The following is a 27,014-nucleotide window of genomic DNA, read 5'->3' as shown; positions in this document are numbered from 1 at the left end:
GAAAATTTTTTTCCTGATATCAAGCCTATATCGTTGTACTTGTAGTTTAAACCCATTACTGCGTGTCCTTTCCTCTGCAGCCAACGGAAACAGCATCCTGCCCTCCTCCAAGTGACAACCTTTCAAATACTTAAAGAGGGCTATCATGTCCCCTCTCAACTTCCTTTTCTCCAGGCTGAACATTCCCAAGTCCCTCAACCTATCTTCATAGGGCTTGGTCCCTTGGCCCCAGATCATCCTCGTCGCTCTCCTCTGTACCCTTCAATTTTATCTACGTCCTTCTTGAAGTGAGGCCTCCAGAACTGCACACAGTACTCCAGGTGTGGTCTAACCAGTACCGTATACAGTGGGACTATGACATCTTGTGATTTTGATGTGATGCCCCTGTTGATACAGCCCGAAATGGCATTTGCCTTTTTTACCGCTGCATCACACTGCCTGCACATGTTTAGCTTACAATCCACAAGTACCCCAAGGTCTCGTTCACACTCAGGTCCATTCCGCACAGGTTTAATGTAGCAGGAGTGTGGCAAATTGTAATCGCAACTAATATGCAGTTATGCACAACGTCGTACACAATCTGCCACACTCCTGAAACAGTCCCGCTAGAAGCGCTTCGTTGTAGCGCTTCCAGGGAACTCCCCAAAAGTGGATTCACCCTCTGGAAAGCGCTACACTCCTGCAATCAATCTGCAACAATAGTGAAAAAGTTCTGTGCATTACCATTGTTGTGGTTTCAGCAAAATCCCTCCCCCTGGCTCTCTCTTCTCAACTTCCGGCGAAGCGATCGCCATTTTTTTTCCTCGGAGCGAGTGGAGAGCAACGAACCGGCAAGCCTTCATTCACCCAGCGAGGCTTCTCCGGCTGCAGTCCCTCCACAGAGCTGCTTTAAAGCTCGCCTCAAGTCACCAAACAGAACACAGCCCCGTTTGCAAGTTCCCTTTATTTTCGGCCGAAAATCGCGCCCATGCACGGGGGGGGGGATTTTTTTTTCACTCGGGGGAGCGTGGCAACGATGAATCGGCAGCTCACAGGCCAGCTGCCAGCTAGAAGAAGCAAGGAATCAAGGCACATTCATTGCAACATGTGTTTTTTTTTTTTTTTTTTTAAACATGTTCTTAAAGGCAAAGGGGCTTTTCCAGAGCATGGTAACAACTGCCCATTGGCTGCTCATTTGATTGACGGCCAGGGGTGGGACAAAGCACGGCAAAAATCGCTTCCTTTCCCGGGTCATCCTTCCTCCCTTTTTTGAAGATCGGAATAACGTTTGCTCTCTTCCAGTCCTCCAGGACATCTCCAGTCCTTAAAGAGGTCCCAAAGATGATGGACAAGGGTTCTGCAAGTTCTCCGGAAAGTTCTTTGAGCACTCTGAGTTCACCCTCCAAAGTAGCCATTTTTGCCTGCAGAACTGATCTTTATAACCTAGAGATGAGCAGCAATACTAGAGATGATGGGAGAGGCTTGCAGACTGAGGCTGGGGTGGAGTGGTGCAGGTGTGCCCCTCTTGGGCTATGGGCTTTGGCAAGCCCTTACCAGCAACTGTTTGTATTTTGGGGCGCATGGGTCCTGCGAGTCTGGAAAGTGCAGGAAGATCTAAATAAAGAATATTTATAGCCTGAAACTGTAAATGGTGAACAAGAAAATGGCTGGAGAGACAAAGGAACTGAAGTGATTTTTCTCAAGTTTGGCCTGGTAAATAAAAATCGGTATTTGCCAGGAAGGTCCTACAAAATCAAAAGCATAAGTGGCCCAGAATTTAAAGTGGAGTTAGCTTTACAGGAAAGCAGACAGTGAGACTTTGGGGGGAACTAGGTGATCCACTGTTATTAGGCAATGACTTGGCCTTGCAGACAACAACACAAATTGCAGTTGCCAGCAGTAGGCCTCAGGTGTCAGAAGGGCAGACATCACTAGCCAAGCAACAGACCGGTGCTAGTCAAGGGGTGTCTGTGATCACAAGCATTCCTATTGAAAGGGTGCATGTGAGGGGGCAAAGCTTTCCCTTCAGCCTAACTGCCTGGAGATGAGCTGTACTTCCATAGGATCCTCAGACCCCACCTGGAGGATGGCATCCCTAAACCTCAATGGGGTACAATGCTACAGAATCACCTCTCCAAAGCAGCCATTTTTGCTTCGGGAGATGATTTTTATAGTCTGGAAATGAGCAACAATTCCAGGAGATATTCAGGCCCCACCTGGAGGTTGGCTGTCCCTGAAGTTTGGAAGTGGGGCCTCCACAGCCGCCTAACCAGCCACATAGCACCCCCTAACCTATTTCTGGTCAAGAAAACATTGCAAAGAGCAGGTGGAATTCCACACTACCTAGGTGTGCATACACCTGACTAGGGTCAAGACTGCTGTGCGTAGGGAGACCACCTCTTAGGGTTGCCAGCTTCCAAGTGAGGCACTAAACCCACCAAAACCTAAGAGCTAGCGCCTGTTGTATTACAGAACGCAATGGGCTTGTTTGTTTTGAATAAATAAAAAGAGCCCTGATTAACCAGATCAGAACAAAGACAACATCCTTTTTCCTGCAGTAGCCAACTAGAGATGCCATCTGGAAATCATGCAGAGAGAATCAATAGTTATTACATTTTAACATTTAAGATAGTTTAATGACTATTTTATTCATTTACTCACTAAAATGTAAAAGCTGCTTTTTAACAACTTCCTCCACAAAGCCCTGCTGGGTGACCTTCGGCTGGTAACGGTTCTCTCAGCTCTCTGAGCCCCACCTATCTCACAAGGTGACTGTTGTGCGGAGACCATCCGATCATAAGCTGCTTTGAGACTGCACTGAGTGATAAAAAAGCAGCATGCAGAAAATAGCTCTTCTAAACTCTCTGGGTTCCACAGGGCCTGCAAGATGGAGTTCTCCTGCCAAGCGTTTGGTTGAGGCCGGATGTTGCTGATACTGGGGGATGAGATTGGGTCCGCCTGCCCCCAGGTTCCAGGGTTAGTTGTTAGACCTTCCTGGAACCACTGAATGATCCACTCCTTGGTTTTTCCTTTTTTCCATCTCCAGTTGTTTATATGCTGTGCTGGTTCAACTGCTTTAGATGTTGGGGATGGAGTTTGTATTTTGACCGCCATCTTGAATCTAATAATTTTAGGGAGTTATCCGTAAACTGCTCCGGGAGCGGTATAAATATAGCAGTAAGGGTAGTTGGGGTGGGCCCAGTCCGGGATGGGGAAGAGGGGGCATTGGCTGCTTGGCCCCGGAGTCGGGAGGCACTGACCCACCCACACCCTGCCGGATGCGTGGGTAAGAAGGAGGTGATTGGGGCGGGGAGGAGGCATCGGCAGGAACGGGGGCCGAGGGCTAAAGACTTTGGGGAGGGCAAAGGAGCCATGCTCCTTTCCCTGCTCCGAAGCCGGGAGCCAGGGGAGGGGATCCTTTCAGGGCCCGTTCTTAGGAATGGGCTTTGAAGCTAGTTATAAATAATTACAAAACGTTTTTTGCTTTCAGTCCCCAAAGATCTGCCTTGAGTCCCCAAAGGTAGGGCAGAATATAAGTAAATAAGTAAGCAAATGAATGTAGTGGGAATAATTGGGGGGGTTAAGAATCTTTAACCGCTCCTAGCGGAGCAGATTAAATATTTTGTTAAGGGCACCAAAGGTGGGCCCTGTCCATGATGAGGAAGGGTGCCCATAGGCCCCTTCCTCTGGAGTGACAGTCGGGGGGCCCAATCGGCAGGCGGTTTGCGCCTGCTGATTGGGTCCTCCGATTGTCAGTCCGGCGGCAAGGGACCAATTGCGAGCCGCGCACAGCGTGGCTCCCAATTGGTCCCTTGCCGCCAGACTGACTAACTTGCCGCCAGACTGACTGGCAAAGCGCCTCCCGATCCGCCCCCCTTCGGCCTCGCCCGTCTCCGCCTGCCCGCCGCCATCACTACAATCACCTCCACCAGGCCCGGTTGCCGCCTCGCAGCGCTGCTGCAGCCTCGCTTCCTCGCCGCCACCACACTAAGAGACTCGAAACGGCCCCAGGTAGCCGCTGACGTGACCGTGGGGCCTCGATGAGCCACCCCGCCCCGCACTGCCCCACGCCTGCATTGACACCAACGATTCCCGCGACCCGGCCAAGCCGTCCCACGATGCACAGCCCCACCCCCGCCCCGGACCCGCCGACTCTGAAGCCCCGCTAGCACCCGCTGCATTAACACTGCAGCAGGCTTATTTACTCTTTAAAGGATAACACATGGACAAAATAGCACATGGCAAATGTGTGGTAACATCTGCAAGCAATATAAAAGGAAATCTGATGGTCACCATCAAAAAGACCAGCTCAATGCTGTTGTGGGCGAGGTGATGTACAAAACAGTTTTACACACTTGGAGAAACTGTTAGGGACCGTGGGTTTATACTGCTGTGTATTGCTTATTGTAGGTAGGGTCCTATTATGAAACTTCTTGTACCAATGCCTCACATGAATCCTCTCATGCTTTACTTCCATTCTTTCTGGTGGTTCCAGACTTCTCAGATCCTAATGCCCAGGTTACTGAATGTCCCATTGGGTTGACTGTGTGTACTCACACAGTCCCTTTGAGAAAGATGAGTCCCTTTGAGAAAGGTGAACTGCAAATAACGTTAACAGATAAATTGCTGAGGAGAGGTTGTTCCACAGCTCTTGGCGCCACCATCCCAAATGTCCTGCTGCACATGTGAATATTATTGTTGGCCAGTTTGGGACTTAGGAGAGCCAAGGTGTGGGTACAGGAGCCACAAAATGGATTTTTGCCAGGCATGTGTGTGTGTGAAACCACCTCAGGTACAGTTTTGAGCCAGAGACATAATTTACCTTGACCGTTTCCTTTCCCTAACCTAGGGTGGCCATATTTTAAATATATAAATTGGTCTGTTACCAGATACTAATTCTTAGATTAGTTCTAGTGTGTAGTTGTTTGCACTGGCTCAAAAAGAAGATTGGAGCCAAACTTGCCCCCACCAGAACGTTTTCATTTTTAACCTTTTAGTGCTTGGCATTAACTGAGATCTGATTTATTTCCATACCTTTGTTTATACTATTTTTACCAGATATTGATTTAAACTGGATATACAATATTTATTTGTTTATTGGACTTTTATCCCGCCACTCCCAGACGAGCTGGCTCGTGGCAGCTCACAATATACATAAAATAGAAAACCCATAAAATACAAAACAGACAAAACAACACAGATGGCAATCACATAATCCCATATTAGACCTTTAATCTTCAATCATCTGTCCCTGGCTGTGGCAACCAGATGTAAAGTGGGGGCTATGGTAGCCCCCCCCCCCGGCGTTGTAATGGCCTTTGGCAAGAAACAATACAATCTCCTCACATTTTGGAAGGCAAAAAAGAGGGTGTCCTAATTCGTGCCTGACCCCTGGGACCCATCATCTCCTTTTAAAGCTCTCCCAGGGGGCTGCGAAGTGGCCCCTGATGAGGAATGCCCCTAACCTAACCCCCTTCCAAACTGTGGGCCCCAGATACCCATGAACCACCATTCCCGGGAGCCCTGCCAGCCTGCGGGAGCCGCTGAGCGCCATACAAGGGGCTGAGTTAGGGGGCTCGCACCCCCCCCGCCCCCGAGGCCTTGAATAGACCTTGGTTGGTCGGAAAGGTGCCTGACTGGACTCCAGTTCAATCTCGAGGAGCACTTTGGCCCCCCCTGTGCCCGGCCCCCCAAGAGGAAGGTGGCCAGTTTGCCCCACCTTTGCAGGGACACGCAGACCAAATTTTTAATCAAGAACGACCCCCCCCCCCGCCGCTTGACCGATGTTAAAATCTGGTCCGCTTGCAGAGGAGGCCGCCTGAAGGCCGCCCTTGGCCTCCCCAGCTGGGACCCGGCCCTTCTCCCGCCTCCCGCCTCCCGCCTCCCGCCTCCCGCCTCCCTGCCTGGCTCGCCACCTGGCCCGCCGGGCTGCCGCCTCCCCTCGGCGCCCTCAGGGCCGGCCTCCAAGCGGGGCCTGCCAGGTAGGGCGAGGCGGGCCGGGCCGGGCCGCCGGGGCTCCGCCTCCCGAATCGATCCCCCTCCGCCAGGCCGGGTTTCCGCCCGACTGGGCGCCGCTGCTCGCTGGCCCGGGAAGCGAAGCGGCAGAGGAGACGCTGGAGGAGGAGGAGGAGGAGGAGGCTCCATCATGTCGAGCCTCCACAAGAGCAGGTTGGGGGGCTCGGGGGGGGGAGAGGAGGAGGAGGAGGAGGGTTTGTCGCGGCTGCCCCTTCCCCTTTTGGGGGTGGGGGAGTGGTGAGTGCCCCCCCCCGCTGTTATGTGGGTGTCCCCTGACCCCCCCTCTTCCCCCCCTTCTAGCAAATCTCCCCCTCCCGAGAAAGCGTGCTGCTGCGGGGGGGGGGGGGCTGTTCCTCTTGCCTGGCATTTTCTTCCCCCCCCTCCCCCGTTTGCTGCTTCTTCTTCTTCTTTTCCTTGAAAGCAGGACTGAGCTTCCGACTTGGAGCTGCCCTCCCTCTTTTTTGACAACAACTTCTCTTCTCCCGGCTTCTTCGGGGCTGCCCCTTTTGCACCCTTTCCCGTCCCCCCCCTTGAGAATTGCAAGGGAAAGCAGCTCCCCCCTCCCCCCCCCCGCATCGGAACTTTCCCGTAAAAAAATGCTTTTCGTGGCGGGTCTGTAGCCTCATCCCGCCCCCCATTTTGAAAGGAACTTTTGGCACCCCTCTTTTTTTTTATATAGAGCTTCTTCCCCCCCCTCCCCACTTTTTCATTCGGAAAGGCACTTATTTTCTCTGGGGGGGGTCTCCTTAGGTAGGGGGGGAGATCTCTTGATAAAGGGGGAAATTGGACCGCCTCTACTTGTGACAGTCTGTAGCAGGTTATGATGAAAGCCCCCCCCCCCACTGGTGTGTGCCTGAAATGAAGGGAGTTCCTCCTAATTATTGAGTCTGTCCCTGCCCTTTCCCCCCCCCAGAGGGCTTCCCTGCCTCCCTCAGTCTGAATGGGCCTCTTATAATTGTCTCTTCGCTCATTATTATGGACTGACTTCTGTCAGAAGCAGGTCTGGGATCCCCACCCTGCTTGCCATATAGGAATGCCAGCCTCCAGGAGCGGGGCCTGAGGACCCCCTGGAATTAGAGCTGTCTCCAGATTACAGCAATCAGTCCCCCCAGGGGAAATGGGTGCTTTGGAGAGGGGACCTTGTGGCATTATACCCCACTGGGTTCCCTGCCCGACCCAAGCTCCGCCCCCAAATCTCCAAGAGTTCCGAACCCTAACCTGGCAACCGTGTTTCTGTATGGACTAATGATGTGAGCCTTGGAGGTTCTCCCGAGTTCCCCTGCGCATGGCGCCAGCGTAGAGAATGAACATGCAAAAGGGACTGCCATCTTCTTCTCTGTAGCTCTTGGGGATACCCGAATGGACACTCGTGGGTTTCCCAAGTCAGCCAAATAACACCAGGGAAATGGTGTAGGAAATACAGAATTCCTGCAAACTGTGATTGGGCACTATGTGCAAGGGGACTGAGGAGACCTCACCTTGGGTCCTGCAAAGTTTGGGAGACAGCTGGGTATAAAAATACATCTAAGAGCTCTGCTGTGCTCCCTGTCTCTGCACATCTGCCCATCTAGCAAGCTTATGGTGGTATACATTCATGCTCTCTTAGGTTATCCTGATGATGTCTGTGAGGTGGGTTAAATGGAAGGATTGTGATGAGCCCAAGATCCCTAGCCCAGTTTGCTTTGAGGCTGAGCAGGGACTTTGAACTCAGATCTCTGATCAAAGCTCAACACTCCACCTGCTGTGGTGACTGCATTGGCCTTCTCTACAGGAGTTCAACTAATCTGAGGAAGAGCTGTTTTTTTATACCCCGCTTTTCACTACCTGGAGGGAGTCCCAGAGCAGCTTACAAACACCTTCCCTTTCTTCTCCCTACAACAGACACCCTGTGAAGTAGGTAGGGCTGAGGGAGCTCTAAGAGAACTGCTCTGTGAGAACAACCCTAAAAGAACTGTGACTACCCCAAGGTCACCCAGCTGGCTGCATGTGGAGGAGTGGGGAATCAAACCCAGTTCTCCAGGTTAGAATTCTCCACTCTTTAACCACTACACCCCTCTACTCCTGGGTTTTCTCTCCTGATGCAGGTGGGGAAGCAACTTTTTTGCCAGGTGCTGCTTCTTTTGAATATGTTTGCATAAAATTCTCATAGACCTTTTGCCTCTCATCTTTACCGGCAGTTTCTCTGTATGTGTGTGTATGTGCAGAGCAGACTAACAATGCATTTGACAAAGTGGAATGTAGCCTGAATTAAGCTTGTACCACATAAAATTGATTAGTCTCCAAAGTGCTGCTGCCTAATGAACCTTAACCTTTTGTTTTCTCATAAAACTGTCCCATCCCCCCAACCAGCCAGCTCTCCCTGCAGATTAAAAAAAAAAGATGTTTGTGTTTCTCCCCCCCCCACCCTTGGTTCTACAATGCTGTTTGTCAGCCTGTTGAACTTTTTAACATTCTGTGTTAGGCGTGTGTGTGTATGTGTGTGGAGTTAAAATTCCCCCTTAGTTTCTAATACTCCAGGTTAATCCAATCTTGTCAGATCTCAGAAGCTCAACAAGGTTAGCCCTGCAAAACAGTTTATTTCTCCAATGTTTTTGTGAACTACAACTGAACTCAAAAGGACTAATTAGCTGTTTTAGCAAAGAATTATTATATGGCATCATATGGTTTAACTTGGATATTATGACACAGTTTACTAATTTGCCATAATTTGCTTGTGCCTCCAGAGTTATGATGGTTGTTCATTAGTCTGAAGAAGAGTGCATGCCCTCGAAAGCTCCCCCCTTGAATAAATCTTGGTTGGGCTTAAAGGTGCCTGATTGGACTCTGATTTTGTTGTACTACTTCAGACTAACATGGCGACCCACTTGAATCTAAGGTTAAGCCTGGTTCTTACTTGGATGGATAAGAGACCAGCAAGGAAGTCCAGGATCGCTGTTCAGAGGCAGGGAATGACCACTTCTGTTTGTTACTTGATCCAAAAACCCTCTAAGGTCGCCATGAGTCAGCTGTGAGCTGACGGCACTTTACACACGCTCTGTTTCTACACTTTGGCCCAGATGGTGAAATTGTTAGTCGCTTGCCACAGAGTCTATGGACAATATGTTTTGCATACCCACTCTCATCTGGAGTTGATGCTATTGCCGGATGCTTGTCAGAGACTTCCCTATCTAAAGCATTGTGGAAAGAATGAAACTGGAAGGGAATCTCTCCTCACCAACAGGTCATCCTTCCTATTCGGTGGAGGCCTGCTTTTATATGTTGTTTTTCACAAGTGCAGACTTTATGCGGATAAGTGGCTGTCTGTGAAATGTCCCAGAGGGTGTGTGTGCAAGTGCAAAGGAGTAGAATCTGTTTTGGGGGCCATGATGTGGCTCTGGAACACATAAGGAAAGGATTTGCAAAAACAGTGCCTTTGCTGAGTAATAAGAACATGTGGAATGAGGAAGGGGCAGCCACTTAGTCAGCAAGCATTTCTCATTCTTAAGAATGAAGTCCATGATGTGAATTAGCACTGAGCTCAGAACTAATTTCCATCATATTGTTTCTCCTAGGATGTTAATGTTTAGGGTTGTTGTTGTTGTTAGGTGCAAAGTCGTGTCCGACCCATCGCGACCCCATGGACAATGATCCTCCAGGCCTTCCTGTCCTCTACCATTCCCCGGAGTCCATTTCAGTTTGCACCGACTGCTTCAGTGACTCCATCCAGCCACCTCATTCTCTGTCGTCCCCTTCTTCTTTTGCCCTCGATCGCTCCCAGCATTAGGCTCTTCTCCAGGGAGTCCTTCCTTCTCATGAGGTGGCCAAAGTATTTGAGTTTCATCTTCAGGATCTGGCCTTCTAAGGAGCAGTCAGGGACTGACCGGTTTGTTCTAGGACTGACCGGTTTGTTCGCCTTGCAGTCCAAGGGACTCGCAAGAGTCTTCTTCAGCACCAGAGTTCAAAAGCCTCAATTCTTTGACGCTCGGCCTTCCTTATGGTCTAACTTTCGCAGCCATACATTGCAACTGGGAAGACCATAGCCTTGACTAAACGCACTTTTGTTGGCAGGGTGATGTCTCTGCTTTTTAGGATGCTGTCTAGATTTGCCATAGCTTTCCTCCCCAGGAGCAAGCGTCTTTTAATTTCTTTGCTGCAGTCCCCATCTGCAGTGATCTTGGAGTCCAGGAAAATAAAATCTGTCACTACCTCCATTTCTTCCCCATCTATTTGCCAGGAAATGTTTAAGGTAGATGTTGGGAAATAAGCCAGTAAAAGATCATTATTGCCTTACTTGGCCAAACTAAGGGTCCATCCTTTCCAGCCAGGTCTTATGGAAAGTTTGTAGACAGTGCAAGATATCGCCAGCTCTGCAACCACTCCCCTTTCGGAGGAAACTGCTTCTACTTGTGGAGGCCCAGTTAGTTTTGTTGTTTCTGTCAATATTGACTCTGTCTCCTCTCAGTTATCTGAAGGCTTGGTTCAGGTGTAAGGGCAAATTGTAGACAGTAGCTGTGTTAAAGAGCTTGGGAGTTCGATCCCAGCAGCCGGCTCAAGGTTGACTCAGCCTTCCATCCTTCCGAGGTTGGTAAAATGAGTACCCAGCTTGCTGCTGGGGGGTAAACGGTAATGACTGGGGAAGGCACTGGCAAACCACCCTGTATTGAGTCTGCCATGAAAACGCTGGAGGGCGTCACCCCAAGGGTCAGACATGATCCGGTGCTTGCACAGGGGATACCTTTACCTTTACCTTTAACAAGCTAATTAGGGCTTTGCCTGGCAAACCGCAGCTTGCAGTTACATCCCAAACTGTCATGCTATAGTTTGTTTCCAGTGTACGGTCCTGGTTTGAAGGAGAAATAATAGTTTGATGGTTTAGCCACAATGACAAATCACAATGTTCTGCTAAAATGAACATAATGAAGTACCTCCCATGACGGAAGAGAACAGCAAGGCTTGTGTATGTGAGTCTGAAGCTCCTTCAGAACCTGTCCAAGCTTTTAACCCTTTTAACAAACATCTAAGGTAGTTGCTGTGGTAATGAATTACTTCATTTTGTGTCCTGACTGACTTATCCTTAGATGGTTAGACATTTGTGGGGGGGGAAAGTCCTTCAGTGGCTACTAGCCATGGAGACTAAGTAGCAAACCTCTGACCCTTTTGTTTGGTCCTTTCAGGAAAACTGGTTGACTACTGAATGCTAGACTAGACAGACTGTTGATCTAATTCAGCGCACGCTACTCATGTTTTGTGTAATGTAGAACTTGTTCAAGTGGGTTTTCAGGTGCTGAAAAGCTCTCAAGATGATTTTTAGCACTTGATAAGTTCTCAAAGCCTTTTTGGTGCTAAATGCTGCCCTATACAAATTTGATGTTACTGTTCCCAGAGAGGACAAATCTTAATTGCTCAGAGGTCAGGTTGCCCTTAGCTCCTTGTTCATGCATGCTGCTACGATTACTCTTCAGTGATTCTGCAACAAAGGTGGAATTGCTGCAGTTCATAGAACTAAATCTCTCTCTTGGTCCCAGAGAGAAGGGTCCTTGTAGACTTCTTCCCCCAACTCCTTTCAGATGGATTTTCCACCTTATTACTAGTTACTAGTCTTTAAGAAAATTAAGAAAAATCAGGTGAGAACTTGAGACGCTGGTACTGCCCTTGTTGTACACGCGACTGTTTGTTCCTGTGATCTGCCTAGTACTTGTGTTTCCTTTGTTCTGATAAAAGTCCTTATCTGAACTGCATGTTTCTCCAGTTGTTTTCAATGAGTTTGACTCTGTTTGGAATGTCCTTGGTGGGGGAATGGAGCACCATCCAAGTCATGGTTTTATCCCAGGAAGATAGACATGAAAGAAACCAAATATGCCTTTAGCCTACATCATAAATATGTTAATCCAAAACTTCCAGTGAAGAATGTCATTGGAATTTCTGCGCAAATGTGACTGTCCTCCCATCCACCTGGCAATTCATGCATCTGTTGTTTTTATTTTTGTCTGTGTTTGTGATTCCCCTTCCTCTAGGATTGCAGAATTTCAGGAGATCCTTAGCGAACCCAAGATTGTGCTGCAGAAGCTCCGCAAACTTTGCTTTAGTGGTAAATGACTTTTGGCAAATTCTTGCTGTTACAGGCAGGGGCATAGATCAGGTTTCAGTGTTCATTCTAAGGCTGGGTTAATCCCTTGCCAGGAGGTATGAGTTGCAACTGTTTTATCCTCACAAAGATGAGGGCTGCTAGCATTTCACACACAAAAAACCGTCACAGGGATTGGGAGATCAGTACCTGTGGCTTGTCTCAGCCATGCCTTGGGGCTTCTGATAAGAGATGCAGCCTGAACTGCATTGTGATGTATAGAAAGTAGCTGATAGCGTAATACTGTGTGGTTCTTCACCCAAAAAACCCGCTCTGTCTGCCACCGTGGGTCTTCTTTCCTTCCCCAATAGGCATGTGTCTGCTTGGCTGAGTTCATATGAGAACAAGACCCTATACCCTGGCCTGTTCTGCATGAACTGGACCGTGTATGCCAAGAGCAAGCAGAGAATTCTAAGGCCAGCATGCAAGAGTTTCATTTAATATATTTATTTTTAAAATTTATTGAATTTTTTACCTACTGCTATAAAGTTGTCTCGCGGCGGGTTATAATTAAAAGATAAAATCTTCAATAAATAAAACATTAAAACCATTAATCATTAGTTAAACAGCATACTCCAGTGGTGAGAAAATAAAAACCCACCCCCTCAGGTCTTCCCATGCCCCACCCTTCAGTCCTGCGCCTCAGGGCTCAGACTCCCAGGGGTGCTGATTGATCTTAAGCATAATTCTTGTTCTAATTCCTAGTTGTGGAAGGGCCCTCTTGATCTCCTGTGTCCTGGCCTCTACCAAAGACTTGGCGGAAGAGCTCTGTTTTGCAGGCTTCTGCAGGGCCCTCAGCTCTTCTGGGAGCTCCTTCCACCAGGTCTGGGCTGGGATCAAAGAGCCCCTGGCCCTGGTTGAGGCCAGGCAAACCTCCTGCAGAGATCATCACACGCAGAGACTGTTCTGTGGAGGAAATTAGAAAACTTGACGTTTCTGAAACTTACTTTCTTACAAAAAAGGGAGCTTTGCAAAACAGAACTCTTCCTCCAACAGCAACTAACTGCATTAAAAGCCAAACCACAACCAGATGGATTGCCTGATTGGGGCCAGGCAGACTTCCCTCAGGCCAGGGATCATCAGCCTATTGGTATTGAAAAGCAGCATGCTCTCCAGGGGGCAAAGGTAGACAAGCAGTCCCTCAGGCACACTGGACCCAGACAACGGATAGCCTTAAAGGTCAAAACCAAAACCTTGAAGCACATCTGGAATTCAACAGGCACAGGCTGGACATGGGCCCTCCAAGATGACCGCTTGAGGTCCCTAGCAGCCGCATTTGGGACCAGTTGCAGTTTCCAGGTCTGGGAAAAGGGTAGGCCCGCATAGAGTGAGTTACAGAAGTCTTGCCTGGAGGTGACCATCGCATGGATCACAGTGGCCAGTTGCTCCAGGGCCAGATAGGGTGCCTGTAGGCTAGCTTGGCAAAGATAGAAAAACATCAGCTGGGCTACTCCCGTGACCTGCGCCTTCATGGTAATACTGGGTATGTATTTGGCTATCACTTCAGTAGCCAGGGATTGATTTCTGTGCACATCCTATTTTTTTCTCTCTCCATGAGCCCATTTACTTTTTAAAGCTATAGTACCATTTTTTCTGAAAGCCTTTACCTAATCCACACTGTGAACAATGTATTTTGAAAAGAGAATTATAGTCTGACTAAATACTTTAGCCACCTTGTTCTAAAAACAGATGCAAGTAGTAAATGTTTAGAAATTGACTTTATTACACTTACCCCTAGAGCTTCTTGTGGCGCAGAGTGGTAAGGCAGCAGAAATGCTGTCTGAAGCTCTGCCCATGAGGCTGGGAGTTCGATCCCAGCAGCTGGCTCAAGGTTGACTCAGCCTTCCATCCTTCCGAGGTGGGTAAAATGAGTACCCAGCTTGCTGGGGGGTAAACGGTAATGACTGGGGAAGGCACTGGCAAACCACCCCGTATTGAGTCTGCCATGAAAACGCTGGAGGGCGCCATCCCAAGGGTCAGACATGACTGGGTGCTTGCACAGGGGATACCTTGACCTTTACCTTTTACACTTACCCCTTTCCCCTAACACTTACTTAGCAGAGAGTTAACAGTGCCAGAGGCCATCCTTGCTGTCTCTGAGTTACTAATTCTATAAATATTTAACTTCCAAACTTCTTACAAACTTGAACCCTTGTGCTGAATTTGACAAGTTTCTTATCCTCCTAAGTTTGTGTGAAAGAGCAAGCCAGTGTGGTGACATGGCAAGCTTGCTGGACTTAGACCAGTTGTTTTACAGCCCCATTCAGCTGCCTCCTGAAGACCAAAAGTGAAGGGGCAAGGCATATCTCCCTGGGGAGTCATTCCCTAGTTGTGAGGCTGCTGCCGAAAAGGAACTCTCTCGGCATCCATCAAATGAGCTTCTTTGATTGGTGGGGCAGTCCAGAGGGCTTCTCCCTGTGATCTTAATTCCTGAGCAGGAACAGATGCTTGAACAGACAGGAACAGCTATCACCAGTAGATTCATGGAACAGTCCGTGTTTGAAACAGGGACCTCACTGTTCATTCTCTTACCCCAACCTTTCTCAACTTTTTTACCATTCAGAACCCTTTGAAACATTTTTCAGGTTTTGAGAAGCCCCAGAAGGCACGATCCTGCAGAATATGGTTGGGAAGCAGAGCTGTGGACATGCCCACCTGGGGCCCCTTCCCTTCCCACCCCCTCCAGGCCCATCATTGGCCATTTTGGGAGTGTGGGGGGGGGGACTGGTTAGCATGACCATATGTGATCATATCACCCAATAAACGTTTTAGAAATTTTTAAAATATATAACTCCCACTCATTCAGGAAATCCTTCCAGGCCCATCAAGCCTGCCTTAGCCATCCTGACACCCAATTCTTTGCAGAAATTTGCATTAAACTGCAGTGCCCTAAAACTGAATACAGAACATAAATGTGTTACCTCTCCCTTGAGCATTGCATCACTTATGCTCCCCACTTAATTATGGAATTAGTATGTTTTTTCAGTTGCTAAGCATACCAGCAGATTATTGGCAGAACCTCCCTCTCCACGTGGTTTGTTACCTGCCGAAACTTTTCATTCCTACTCCTAATGGCAGTAATAGCACCATAGTGTAGTGTGAAAAGGCCAGACGTAGCCATCCCTAATGGATGCTGTTTCTTTTGTACTGCAGGGGTTCCTTTTGAAGGTGGATTGCGCTGCCTGTGCTGGAAGGTGGGTCTGAGAGGGGACCGCCGTGCTTTGTTTCTCATTGCATTTGGGGAAGGCTTGGTGATGCGGGTGGGGCTTTCAAGAAAAGTGTCTCTAAGTGCTTTATGAAGCTCTGAGGCAATCTTCAGAACAACCCCCATTTTATAGGTGGGGCTATGAGAAGAGTGCCTTGCCTGAATGTCATACAGATTGGATGTCTAGATCAGGGGTAGTCAAACTGCAGCCCTCCAGATGTTCGATGGCAGGGGCTCATGGGAATTGTAGTCCATGGACATTCGGAGGGCCGCAGTTTGACTACCCCTGGTCTAGAATATTTGTTTATTTATTTTGGGATTTTCACACTGCCCTTTTCGGACTCTGCCATCTCGGGGCAGTGTACAATTAATTTGGTAAATAGTAAAACAGATAAAATACATAAAACCATTCATTGACAATAAAATCACAGTTATAACGATGTTAGCACCAACATAAAGCACTGAGGTGAGTAAGTGACTTCCAGGAGCAAATGGGAGGCAGTTTGATATTGATATTATCCTACTGTCCTGGCTGGCATCAACCATAGGCCTGATGGAAGAACTCCGTCTTACAGGCCCTGTCGAACTTGGCAAGTTCCGGCAGGGCACTAATCTCTCTGGGATCTGTGCGATTCTCAGCTAGAAAACTGATTTTGTTGCCCTTCAGCGATTCTCTGGAGAGCACGGCTGCATCAGTCATCCTGATTAGTTATCATCATGGTTTATAAATGGAGATCTGATCAAAAGCTGAGGTGCTTCATGATATGTTGGTAGTTAGCGATAGTCAACTCAGAGAGGGCCGTTGATTGGCACTGAACCAATAGCTGGAATGTTAAATCAGTTTCTACAGGTTGCATTTTGCTGTAATGTTTAAATTCACCAACTGCAGTTTGTTAGCCGCAGAGGGGTAGTGCAGATCGTTCCAGCTGGGAGACAGAGGAGAAATGAAATGGAAGCCGAAGAAATCCAACCGATGGAGACACAAGTTGACGAAAGAAACATAATGAATATTCCTAATTTTTATTTCAGATGCAAGAATCCAACAGTCAAACAGCCAAAATGAATCCCAATTCCTAGTAACTCATTTTCTAGGGTAAGCCTTCTTCAGTGGCTTAAATGAAAGAATTTTTTCAAAACTTTCTGTGTTTTTTTCTTTCCATAAATGAATTATCTTAACATTATCAAAGCGACCTATGGTTCGGTCTTTTAACTCTTAGTGAGGGATCTCCTGAATGTAACCAACTAGTTTATATCTTATGGAAAGAAAAAAAACACTGAAATTTTTGGAAAAAAATCTTTAATTTAAGCCACTGAAGGAGGCTTATTAGGTACCGGGTCTCGTTTTGGCTGTTTGGCTGTTGGATTCTTTTATGTGAAATTCATTACGTTTACTTTGTTGGCTTGGGAGACAGGAGAGAGGAAAGAAGCAGAAAAACTTAGGGTTGGCATAGAAATCATGTTCTGTTATGCAGTTGTTATACTAAGCTATTTAGTGCAAGCCAAAATGTATTGCAATATTCTTTATGTGTGTGGTTCTCCCTGCGCAGATCCTCTTGAACTACCTCCCTGTGGAGAGAGCCTTATGGAATTCCCTACTGAAAAAACAGAGGTGAGTTAATATTTTCTATAGTCTCCATTCTCTTGTACAACTCACTAACCTCTTCTTGGAGCTCAACAATGAGAATTGGCTCCCTGATCTAGGCATTGCCGCAATATTAACGTTGTCCCTGGGCTCAAAAGTTGAGCAAAGCAGTATCGAGTAAACTCTTTTTAGGGCATCTTTTAGAATTTCTAGTCTAATTATTAATCTGTTAGCAAAACGAAAATAACTGTGTACCTCAAACCTCATTTAGAGACTTTTAAAAAGAGTCAGCCATAAGGAAAGCCTAATAAAAATTCACATAAAAGTAGTTAGGAGAGGTCATTTTTTTAGCATTTTGTTTAAATGGCATCAGATATTTCATGATGATGCAAGCTTGAAGTCCAGATGTGTTTCCCAAAGCGAAGGAGTCCACCCTGAGCCAGATGCAGTGCCCCAAGCCTGAGAAGCTCTTGGAAGATGGAGTCTTAATTCTAAATGCTATAGCTGCACAACTTGTCACAGGATTGGAGAGGATATGTCAGAGGAGGAACAGAGAGAAAGGATCAGGTGGGGAAAACTGCTCTGTAGAGGCAACGGGTGAGCCGCGTGGCCTGCGGCCTGCGTTGTCACGCCAGCAAGAACAGTACTAAATCTGCCATAATATCTGTATATCTGATCTGGATCTGTTGTTTGCACACGACTGTCTGCCCCTGCTTTGAATGTACTGATAGCTGCTCTTTTAGGGGCTAGTGGATCTAGCCCTGAACATTGGACAAACAGGAGAGAAGGCGTGACTCCATGCCAATCAGCATACTAAATTTTGTAGATGCTGTTCGTTTCTTATGTGCACTGGGTTGTCTTTGGCTCACAGTCTTGTGTAGACTGCTTTGAGTTCAGAATTCTGTGAAGAAACGTGATGTGGATGTGTCACTCTAATGGCACGACTTTTTCACTTTCAAGATGAATTTATATTATTGGTAGTTTCAGCGGGTGCAATAGAACTGTTTGGTTGGAGTCCAGTTGCGTCCAGAGACTAACAAGAGTTTCAGGGTGCAAGTCTTCGAGAGGCAGACACTGTAGAGCAGAACTGTTTCTGTCGAGGGGAGCTTTGACTCTCAAAAAGCTTATGTCCATGTGCAACTGGACTCTCATCTACCTGTTATATTGTAATTCATAAAGCCTTTTCCTAAGGGGCCAGTCTACATATGTGCTATCTCTGAGTCTTAGCTGTAGTGCTGGCAGTTTTGTGTTTCTGCCAATGAAGAGCTCTGGGGCGACCGTTGATGGCCTCTTAGCAGTTAAAGCCGTTCCAGGAAGGATGTGGAAGTCAGTTAATGCTGAGAAGTATTTAGAGTGCTTGTGGATGAATGAACATCGGCGTCTCGTAGAGCAGCCGTCCGCAAGCTTTCGCTTGCTGTGGACCGCTGCGGCATAGTGGAAGGAGAGGGCGGCCCGGGGGCCCACGCATGCGCAACAGCCCCAGCCGCAAGCACGTTTGTGCCGCCGCCATGCCGGCGGCCGCGGCTCTCCCTCCCGGGCCCCTCCGGGCCGCGAGCAAATTGGCCGCTAAAGCGGCCGATTAACTTGCGGCTCGGCAAGCTTCTCTTCCCTCCCCTCCCCTCCCGAAACAAGAAGCTTGCCGGGCCGCGAACTAATCGGCTGCTTTGGCGGCCGATTTGCTCGCGGTCTGGCGAGCTTCTCGCTTCAGGGGGGGGGAGGGAAGAAGGAGCTGCGGCCCGGCTCTGAGGCCTTCGCGGCCCGGCACCGGGCCGTGGCCCGCGGGTTGGGGACCACTGTCGTAGAGAAGAGAGTAAATACCTTTGTGTAAAAGAGACCACTCTAAAATGAAGGCAGTATAGTTGCTCCAGACATTTAGAATTGTGGCCCCTGAATTCCAGCCCGGATGAGAGGTAAGCAGTGCTCCTTGGTCTGCCCTTGGACAACCAGCCTCTGTGCTCCATAACGGCACAAGCGGAGGAGAAGGCCTCTCTTGGCATTCTTCCCTGACAGGATACTGCACGGTAAAGAGGTAGCTTTTGCCCCCAGTGGTATGACAGGGCAGAAAGGAAGAGAGATTTGGAGCATGTATGTCCTAAATAATTTAGGTACCAATAAGCAAAAAAAAAAAAAAAAGTATTTAGATTCAAGTGGGTCGCTGTGTTGATCTGAAGTAGCACAACAAAAATAGAGTCCAAGAGAACCTTTAAGACTCGAAAGATCCGCCTTGAATAAATTTTTGTTGATCTTAAAGGTGCTATTGGACTCTATTTTTGTTGAGTATTTAGAATTTGTCTGAAATAAATAATTGCCAGTATATATTGGTTCATTGGCCCTCTCGCTCCCCACATGGCACGCTGCTTTATTGGGCATCTCCGTAATTTAAACAGCATTGATTGTATTACAGTAGTAAACAGTTTCAATCAGTTCTCAAGATTGAACTGTTCTGTACTTGGCAGACTGACATGGAGAGAATGGAGGATACCAGATTCAAATGTGCTTTCTGTCTCCCCTCCCCCACTTTTGCTCTCTCTTTTTCTCTTTAAAGAGATTTGTATGCCCAGTTCTTGAAGGAAATGATTATACAACCTGGGATAGCCAAAGCCAACCTTGGGGTCTCCAGGGAAGATGTAACTTTAGAAGACCATGTAAGTTATGTCCCCATTAACCTGAGGAAAAATTTGGGCTGAATTGTACAATTCTGTTATACTGATATGGTGGCCTGTTGGAGGATGTGGAGTGCTTTGTCTTCTTTTTACTCTGAGAAGGGATTAGAGGAGGACCAAATGTTCTTCATATTTTTTGTCTTGAACAATTGTTTAAACAGTACATGGTTGTTAAAACTGGCTATGTTTGTGCAAAGCATTCTTCTCAAACGGAAATGTTTAAATGTCCATTTAAAAGTCTTACCTGCTCCCACAACATGCCTTCCCCCTGCTCAAAGTCCTACAGACTGCTGATCCTCATAGTTTGGCAGGCTGTGCACCAGGGGTGGAGGCATTTAGATGCCCCAAACAGCTGATCTACGGAGAGAGGTTTATCTCCACGGATCATCTGCTTGTTGGGCTGTGGCCGAATTGATGGGGCTGTGAAAGCCCCCCGCCTCCTCCGAGCTTTCCACCGTGCCTTCCCTGACTGCCCTCGACCAGTGGATGCGGGCTAATGTGGGGGGGGGTCCTTTTTAGGGTGGAAGAATGTCAGGATTGTTAGAAACCCTGCCATAAATTAGCCTGAGTTCTTCCATGACAGTTATATTGCTTGGCGCCTGGTTGCTCCAGGTCCTGTAATCATGCTAACAAGTAGAAAGTAAAATGTATGTTGTTGTAACCCTTATCATTTGCTGGGGCCTCTCGGCTGGGCCTGTTTTCACTATCAACTGTGGAAAACAGTCAAGGCCATGAGAATGAATCGTTGTTTTTAATTGCAAGTGTCTCTTCTCTCCTTCTCCCCTCCCTTGGGAACTTTCAAGTTTTAGGCGGGAGAATCGTATTGATAAGAAGAAGCAAATCTGCCCTCAAGCCAGATTTGATTTCGCCAGTCTAGACGAATGTAGTGCTTCTCAATAAAGCTTTCTTATTATTAAGAAGCTCGTTGTGAGTTCTTTCAACGTCTGACACTGTCCTCTGATCACCCGAATCCCTGTACCAGTAATAGGATTCGGGTGATTTGGGGATACCCAAATCTATTTGGTCCAAATTGAAACAGTACCAAATGTTTTTCTTGGTGCTCATCCCTGCTCTGCACAGTGTCTCCTTGGTAGGTTTGTTTGTGCAAATATGTCTCCCCATTGGCCCACTGCTGCATCCAGGACTGCCTCTCCATCTCTGGTCTGCCAGTCCTTTTCTTTCTTTGCTATCCATTCCTTCTTGAGACTAGCTCTTTCACCATAGCCCATCCCTAAACTCACTTTCATTAGCTGCACTTCTGCTTCCCTTGCTACTGATTTGTCATTGCCTGTTGCCTGCTTTCGGAGTATCGTGCAAAAACTGTAGCATTTGTTTGTTGTGCCCAGTAGAAGTGTGGAATAATACGTGCCTTTTTTAAAAAGTACCTTTTGGCCTCTCATTTTGGAGATGGTTCACATGGTCAAGAATTTCTTCTGCATGGAGCCAGGGAGATGATGAAGTGGGGAAGGGCTGGATTCAGATTCCCTTGCAGATTGCGGGGCAGACCTTGGGTCAGCCACTGTGTCTTGGCCTAACCTACCTCACAGGGCTGTTGTAAAAGGGAGGAAATGGGCTAAAATCATGAGAGAGGCAGCTTGCAATTCTGAAAAAAGTGGCTTCATCAATTCTTTATCCCTTCTTGTTGATACTGAAAGTTCCTTCAGAGAGCGACTAGTCCAGTGGTTCTCAACTCGGGGGTCAGGGCCCCTTTGGGGGTCAAATGATCCTTTCAGAGGGGTCGCGGCAGGGCGAGCAGCTTGGCGGGGAGAACGGGGGAGGGGACACTGCCACTGTTGCCGCTCCTCCTGCAGGCGCTCGCACTCAGCCGCTCCAGCAGCACCTCCAGCGCAGCGCAGTCTCCCGCCAGGCGCTCCAGGTGGCGGCACAGCTCGGCAGCACAAGAGGCAGAGCTGAACTGAGACACCCCAGGGGAAAAAAAGCCCATTTAGATACCATCATGAACCAGGGATCTTCACGCCATTGGTCAGTTTCGGTTAAATTTCTGTGAAAGAACCCTGGCATCATTTTATGGTTGGGGGTCACCACAACAGGAGGAATTGTATTAAAGGTTGAGAACCACAGGACTAGTCTCTTTCTCTGCAAAGCTCACTGTAATGCTGGCATTATATGAATGAGGGATGTATATTGTGAGCTGGGCATAAGCTCACCAACAGAACAGCTCCTGAGGGGCTCAGCGGTATTGGCGGGCAGGTCCACATTCAAAGAAGCACTCCTGGGAGTGGTAGGGATATTTTACACACACAAGCACACACACACACTACCCACTGCTCTCTACCAAGGCTGGCTTGCGGCAGCTTATAATTTAAAACATTAGAATACAATAAAATACAATACTATAAAACACCAAAACCCCTTAATTAGAACATATTATATAGTACAGCAGTAGAGAATTAATCGTTAACATTTCTCCTCCCCAGCAGCCAACCCGGGCTCTGCAGACCTCCTCATCACCAAATCCCATGCTTCAAAGGGGGTGGATGGGAGATGTAGTGATGTCTAAGATGTCGACATCAAGAAAGGGGGACCCAAGGATCTTCCTGCCCTAGCCTTGACCAAATGCCTGATGGAAGAACTCTGTCTTGCAGGCCCTGCAGAACTGTGATAGGGCCCACCGCTCTTCCAGGAGCTCATTCCACCAGGTGGGGCCAGGACTGAAAAGGCCTGGTCGAGGCCAGGCACACTTCACATGGGCCAGGGATCACCAGTTTATGAGTACCCGCAGAGCCAAGAGTGCTTTTTGGGCACTGAACTGTCAAAGGCTTTCTTGCTGTCAGAGCAACCATCGGTGAACCATCGGTCTGATTCATTGTGAGGCAGCTTCATGTGACAATCCTTTCTATGTTTTGCCTTTTTGAAATACTCCTGTGCAGCCGCTAAACCCTAATCCAGACAGCCGATGGAACACTTACTTCAAGGACAACGAAGTGTTGCTGCAGATAGACAAGGATGTCAGGTGTGTGAAAAGGACTGGGGAGCAACTGGGGGCTTGCCTGTCGTATTGAATCCTAGTCCAGGTTTGCCTGGTTTCAGAGAGCCCTGAGTACTCTAGTTCTAGCATCCAGCTGCTTTGAGACTCCTTTGGGTAGAGGAAAGCAGTATATAAGAACCAACTCTTCTTCTTCAGTAATATCAGGGCTCTCTCAGCCTCACCCACCTCACAGGGTGTCTGTTGTGGGGAGAGGAAAGGGAAGGCGACTGGAAGCTGCTTTGACACTCCTTCAGGTAGAGAAAGCGGCATATAAGAAACAACCTTTCTTCTTCAGTAATCTCAGGGCTCTCTCAGCCTCCCCTCCCTCACAGGGTGTCTGTTGTGGGGAGAGGAAAGGGAAGGTGACTGGAAGCTGCTTTGAGACTCCTTCAGGTAGAGAAAAGCGGCATATAAGAACCAACTCTTCTGCTGCTGCTGCTTCTTTAAAAACTCTTAAAAAACAAAACTATGATCTTGCCTGTCCAGGAGGCTGTACCCTGATATGGCATTCTTCCAGCGCCCAACCGAATACCCTTGCCTGTTGATCCTGGACCCCCAGAATGAGTTTGAGACCCTTCGCAAGCGAGTGGAGCAGACCACACTGAAGTCACAGACAGTGGCACGAAACCGGAGCGGCGTTACCAATGTAAGAAATTACTTCAGTTGCAGACATCCCTGTTGTAGTCAGGTGGATGAAGGTACAAAGAGAGTTTTCTCTATGAAAACTGGCAAGGTAGTGCTTGGTGGCTGGCTTTCTTCGTGTACAGTTACTCCTCATTGCTCCAGTGGTAAGACAGGTCTCTGCAAGACCCCTTTCACTGGGCGATCCTAGGCAATGTTATGTCCACATTTGGCTACACAAATGCACATAAATCTGAGTTTTCTGATAGGTGTGCTTTTTGTGCTTCAAATATATAAAAGAGCAAGCAAAAAATATAAATTCTGGCTGTTTTTGAATGAGAAACATGGGAGATGCTGAAACCACCTTAGGAGGAGGGGGGAATATTTATTTGTTATTTGCTTTGAGAAATCTATGCTCTGCTCTACTTCTTCTTGGGCAGCAGAGGAATGGCATTTACGTGCCTCCTTGCAATCTCAAATGCGCAAATAGTACCCTCTCAACAACACCTCTGATAGGGTACTATAGGATACATCTCTCAGACATGCTGGACTGAGAAAGGGTTTTCTGTCTCTTTAAGAAGTACAGGGAAATTTTGTTAGTATGCTTCCCCTAGCATAACCAAACTACTCCTGTAACATTTTAAAGAATCCATGCATTTATTGTGAGCCTAGGGACGATCTTGCAGACTTATTGCAGCAGAAACTTACTCTTCTCCTTCCCCTTTGCTTTCCTAGGTGAGCTCCCCTCATAAAGCATCAGCGCCTCATCCCCTGAGTGAGTATGAAGTCCTGCCCAATGGCTGTGAGGCTCACTGGGAAGTGGTGGAGCGAATCCTGTTCATCTACGCTAAGCTCAATCCGGGGATAGCCTATGTCCAAGGGATGAACGAAATAGTAGGACCTCTTTACTACACTTTTGCTACCGACTCCAACAGTGATTGGAAAGGTAAGAGGACCAGCGGCCTCCTCAGTACGTTCTTTGGTTAGGGTGCTTGGAAATGAAAACTGACAGTATCCTCTTATTAGTAAATTACATTATTATTAAATACACACCCTTCATCTGACTTTCCTCCCAATAGGCTGGAGATAAAGGAAGTATACTAGGGACGAGCACTGTGGCACGGTTCGGCCACTTCGACGATTACCGAAGCGTGACTCAGCCAGCGGCATGGAGGGGAGGGCTGCCCCTCTGCACCGCGGTGCTGGCCGTCTCAGACTTTGGTAATCTACCAGGCAGCCGAACTGCAGCGAAGCGCTCACCCCTAAAATATACCCACCTTCAGGGCATAAAGGTTAAATCATTGCAAAATTAAAAACAACCTGGAAAACCAAGGGGCCCATACTTAATGCCTACAAACAGGAATTCCATGTATTATTTGCCTAGAAACATAACAATAAACCACAACTCTCCACCACTTTCAGCAGAAAGCCCTTTGGGAAAGAATCGTCTCACAGCTGTTTCTGAATGTTGGTAAAAACCTACCTCTTCCTCTGGCTTCCGGGGCCACAGAATCTGTGCTGCAGCCAAGTGACCCCTAGAAACATAGAATTGGAAGGGACCGTGGGTCATACAGTCTCCTGCAGGAAATTCACAATTACTTTCCCCTTCCGCACACTCCCCTAGAAGGAGGCCAAAAACCTCCAGGATCCCTGGGCCAATCAGACCTGGAGGAAAATTCCTTCCTGACTCTAAAGCGGCAACCAGCGTTACTCCAGGCATGGCAGAAAGCACAAAGGCTGCCAGTTAATGCACCTCTTCAAACAGCTGGAACAGGGAGCAGGATCTGGTTGGAGGAACTCAAGCAGCAGATGGGGATTGGATAGGGGGGGCCAGCCCTTCACGTATGCAGGTGCCAGGCTGTGAAGGTCTTTAAAGGTAACAACCAGGACCTTAAATTCAGCCCAGAAACAAACCACCAGTCAAGCTGTTTCAGAATGGAGGCTGTTCAGAGGTGTTTGTCCCAAGTGGGAAATGAAGAGCTGCATTTTGCACTGGAGGGAGTTTCCACACTCCTGTTAAGGGCAGCTCCACACAGAACACTTTACAGGAGTTGAGAAGGAGGTTCTAGTAGGGTGAATTAGGCCAGTCTGGTCCAGAAGAGGCAGTGTTGGTTGTTGTAGTTAGGTGCGAAGTCGTGTCCGACCCATCGCGACCCCATGGACAATGATCTTCCAGGCCTTCCTGTCCTCTACCATTCCCTGGAGTCCATTTAAGTTTGCACCTACTGCTTCAGTGACTCCATCCAGCCACCTCATTCTCTGTCGTCCCCTTCTTCTTTTGCCCTCGATCGCTCCCAGCATTAGGCTCTTCTCCAGGGAGTTCTTCCTTCTCAGGAGGTGGCCAAAGTATTTGAGTTTCATCTTCAGGATCTGGCCTTCTAAGGAGCAGGCAGGGCTGATCTCCTCTAGGACTGACCAGTTTGTTCGCCTTGCAGTCCAAGCGACTCGTAAGAATCTTCTCCAGCACCAGAGTTCAAAAGCCTCAATTCTTTGATGCTCGGCCTTTGTCGGTTACACCTTATTAAAGGGTATATGGCACTTCTTGTTTCCTGCACAGAGCATGCGGAAGCTGATACCTTCTTCTGTTTCACCAACCTCATGTCTGAGATCAGGGACAACTTCATCAAGAGTCTGGACGACTCCCAGTGCGGCATCACCTACAAAATGGAGAAGGTCTACTCCACTTTGAAAGAGAAAGACATGGAGCTTTATATGAAATTGGTAAGGAGTTTGTCAGTACCAACTTCGTGGGTCTCCATGTTTCAGGTGTTATGCCAAGCCATCATTTGTCTTGCTGCCAGCTTAGAACCCAGGTCAGTAGGCAAGCAGTGGTGAATATGCTGAGCTCAGCGTACCGGACTGATTTCTCTGCACAAGGGAACAAGATGAATCCCTGAGATGCTGGCACTGCCTCTGGAGCTCACTTTGCTCCCAGAGTCTTTGGCATGGTGCCACCCTCATTCCCCCTCCACTTGGTTTGCTGGCCTACCAAAACCTTCTTGGGCCAAAAAAGTGCCTCCCCCTGACCCCTGGTGTGAGAGCCAGTTTGGTGTAGTGGTTAGGAGTGCGGACTTCTAATCTGGCATCCGGGTTCGATTCTGCACTCCCTCACATGCAGCCAGCTGGGTGACCCTGGGCTCCCCATGGTACTGATAAAGCTGTTCTGACCAAGCAGTAATATCAGGGCTCCCTCAGCCTTACCTACCTCACAGGGTGTCTGTTGGGGGGAGAGGAAAGGGAAAGGGCAGAGGAAAGGGAAACCGCTTTGAGCCTCCTTTGCGTGGAGAAAAGTGGCATATAAAAAACCAACTCTTCTTCTTCTTCAGTAATCTCAGGGCTCTCAGCCTCACCTCCCTTACAGGGTGTCTGTTGTGGGGAGAGGAAAGGGAAGATGAATGGAAGCCGCTGTGAGCCTCCTTTGCGTGGAGAAAAGCGGCATATAAGAACCAACTCTTCTTCTTCTTCAGTAATCTTGGGGCTCTCTCAGCCTCACCCACCTCACAGGGTGTCTGTTGTGGGGAGAGGAAAGGGAAAAGCGATTGGAAGCTGCCTTGAGACTCCTTCGGGTAGAGAAAAGCGGCATATAAGAACCAACTCTTCTTCAGTAATCTTGGGGCTCTCTCATGCTCCCCTCCCTCACAGGGTGCCTGTTGGGGGGAGAAGAAAGGGAAGGCCACTGTAAGCCACTTTGAGAGTCCTGGTAGAGAAAACCAGGGTATAAAAAGCAACTCTTCTTCTCTTTGATGGTCCATCAGGGCCTCAACTCTAGGCCTGGTGAAACAGCTTTGCCTTGCAGGCCCTGCAGAACTGGCTAAGGTCCCACAGGGTCCTGATCCCTCTTGGCAGAGAGATCCACC

The 27,014-nt window shown here is 48.1% G+C and overlaps 1 protein-coding gene across 2 annotated transcripts in view; it reads left to right on the top strand.

Annotated features, from left to right (window-relative positions):
* The first annotated feature begins 5,873 nt into the window (after window positions 1–5,873).
* The window catches only part of TBC1D13 (TBC1 domain family member 13), a 33,149-nt gene continuing 12,008 nt past the window's right edge, over window positions 5,874–27,014 (top strand). The window contains exons 1-10 of one of the 2 annotated variants that reach the window (XM_077306878.1): window positions 5,877–6,147; window positions 7,876–8,014; window positions 11,988–12,061; window positions 15,251–15,291; window positions 16,850–16,911; window positions 19,430–19,529; window positions 22,439–22,521; window positions 23,023–23,182; window positions 23,893–24,103; window positions 25,715–25,878. In XM_077306878.1, the coding sequence (XP_077162993.1) occupies window positions 19,458–19,529; window positions 22,439–22,521; window positions 23,023–23,182; window positions 23,893–24,103; window positions 25,715–25,878 (690 nt within the window). In that variant the 5' untranslated portion in view covers window positions 5,877–6,147; window positions 7,876–8,014; window positions 11,988–12,061; ... (1 more) ...; window positions 16,850–16,911; window positions 19,430–19,457. Of the gene's footprint in view, window positions 6,148–7,875; window positions 8,015–11,987; window positions 12,062–15,250; window positions 15,292–16,849; window positions 16,912–19,429; window positions 19,530–22,438; window positions 22,522–23,022; window positions 23,183–23,892; window positions 24,104–25,714; window positions 25,879–27,014 lie in introns of both variants that reach the window. The other variant, XM_077306877.1, reaches the window with a different exon arrangement.

The sequence above is a fragment of the Paroedura picta genome, chromosome 12 (genome assembly GCF_049243985.1).
Source record: "Paroedura picta isolate Pp20150507F chromosome 12, Ppicta_v3.0, whole genome shotgun sequence".
Classification (NCBI taxonomy): Eukaryota; Metazoa; Chordata; class Lepidosauria; order Squamata; family Gekkonidae; genus Paroedura; species Paroedura picta.
This window is presented reverse-complemented; position numbering and strand designations above follow the sequence as displayed.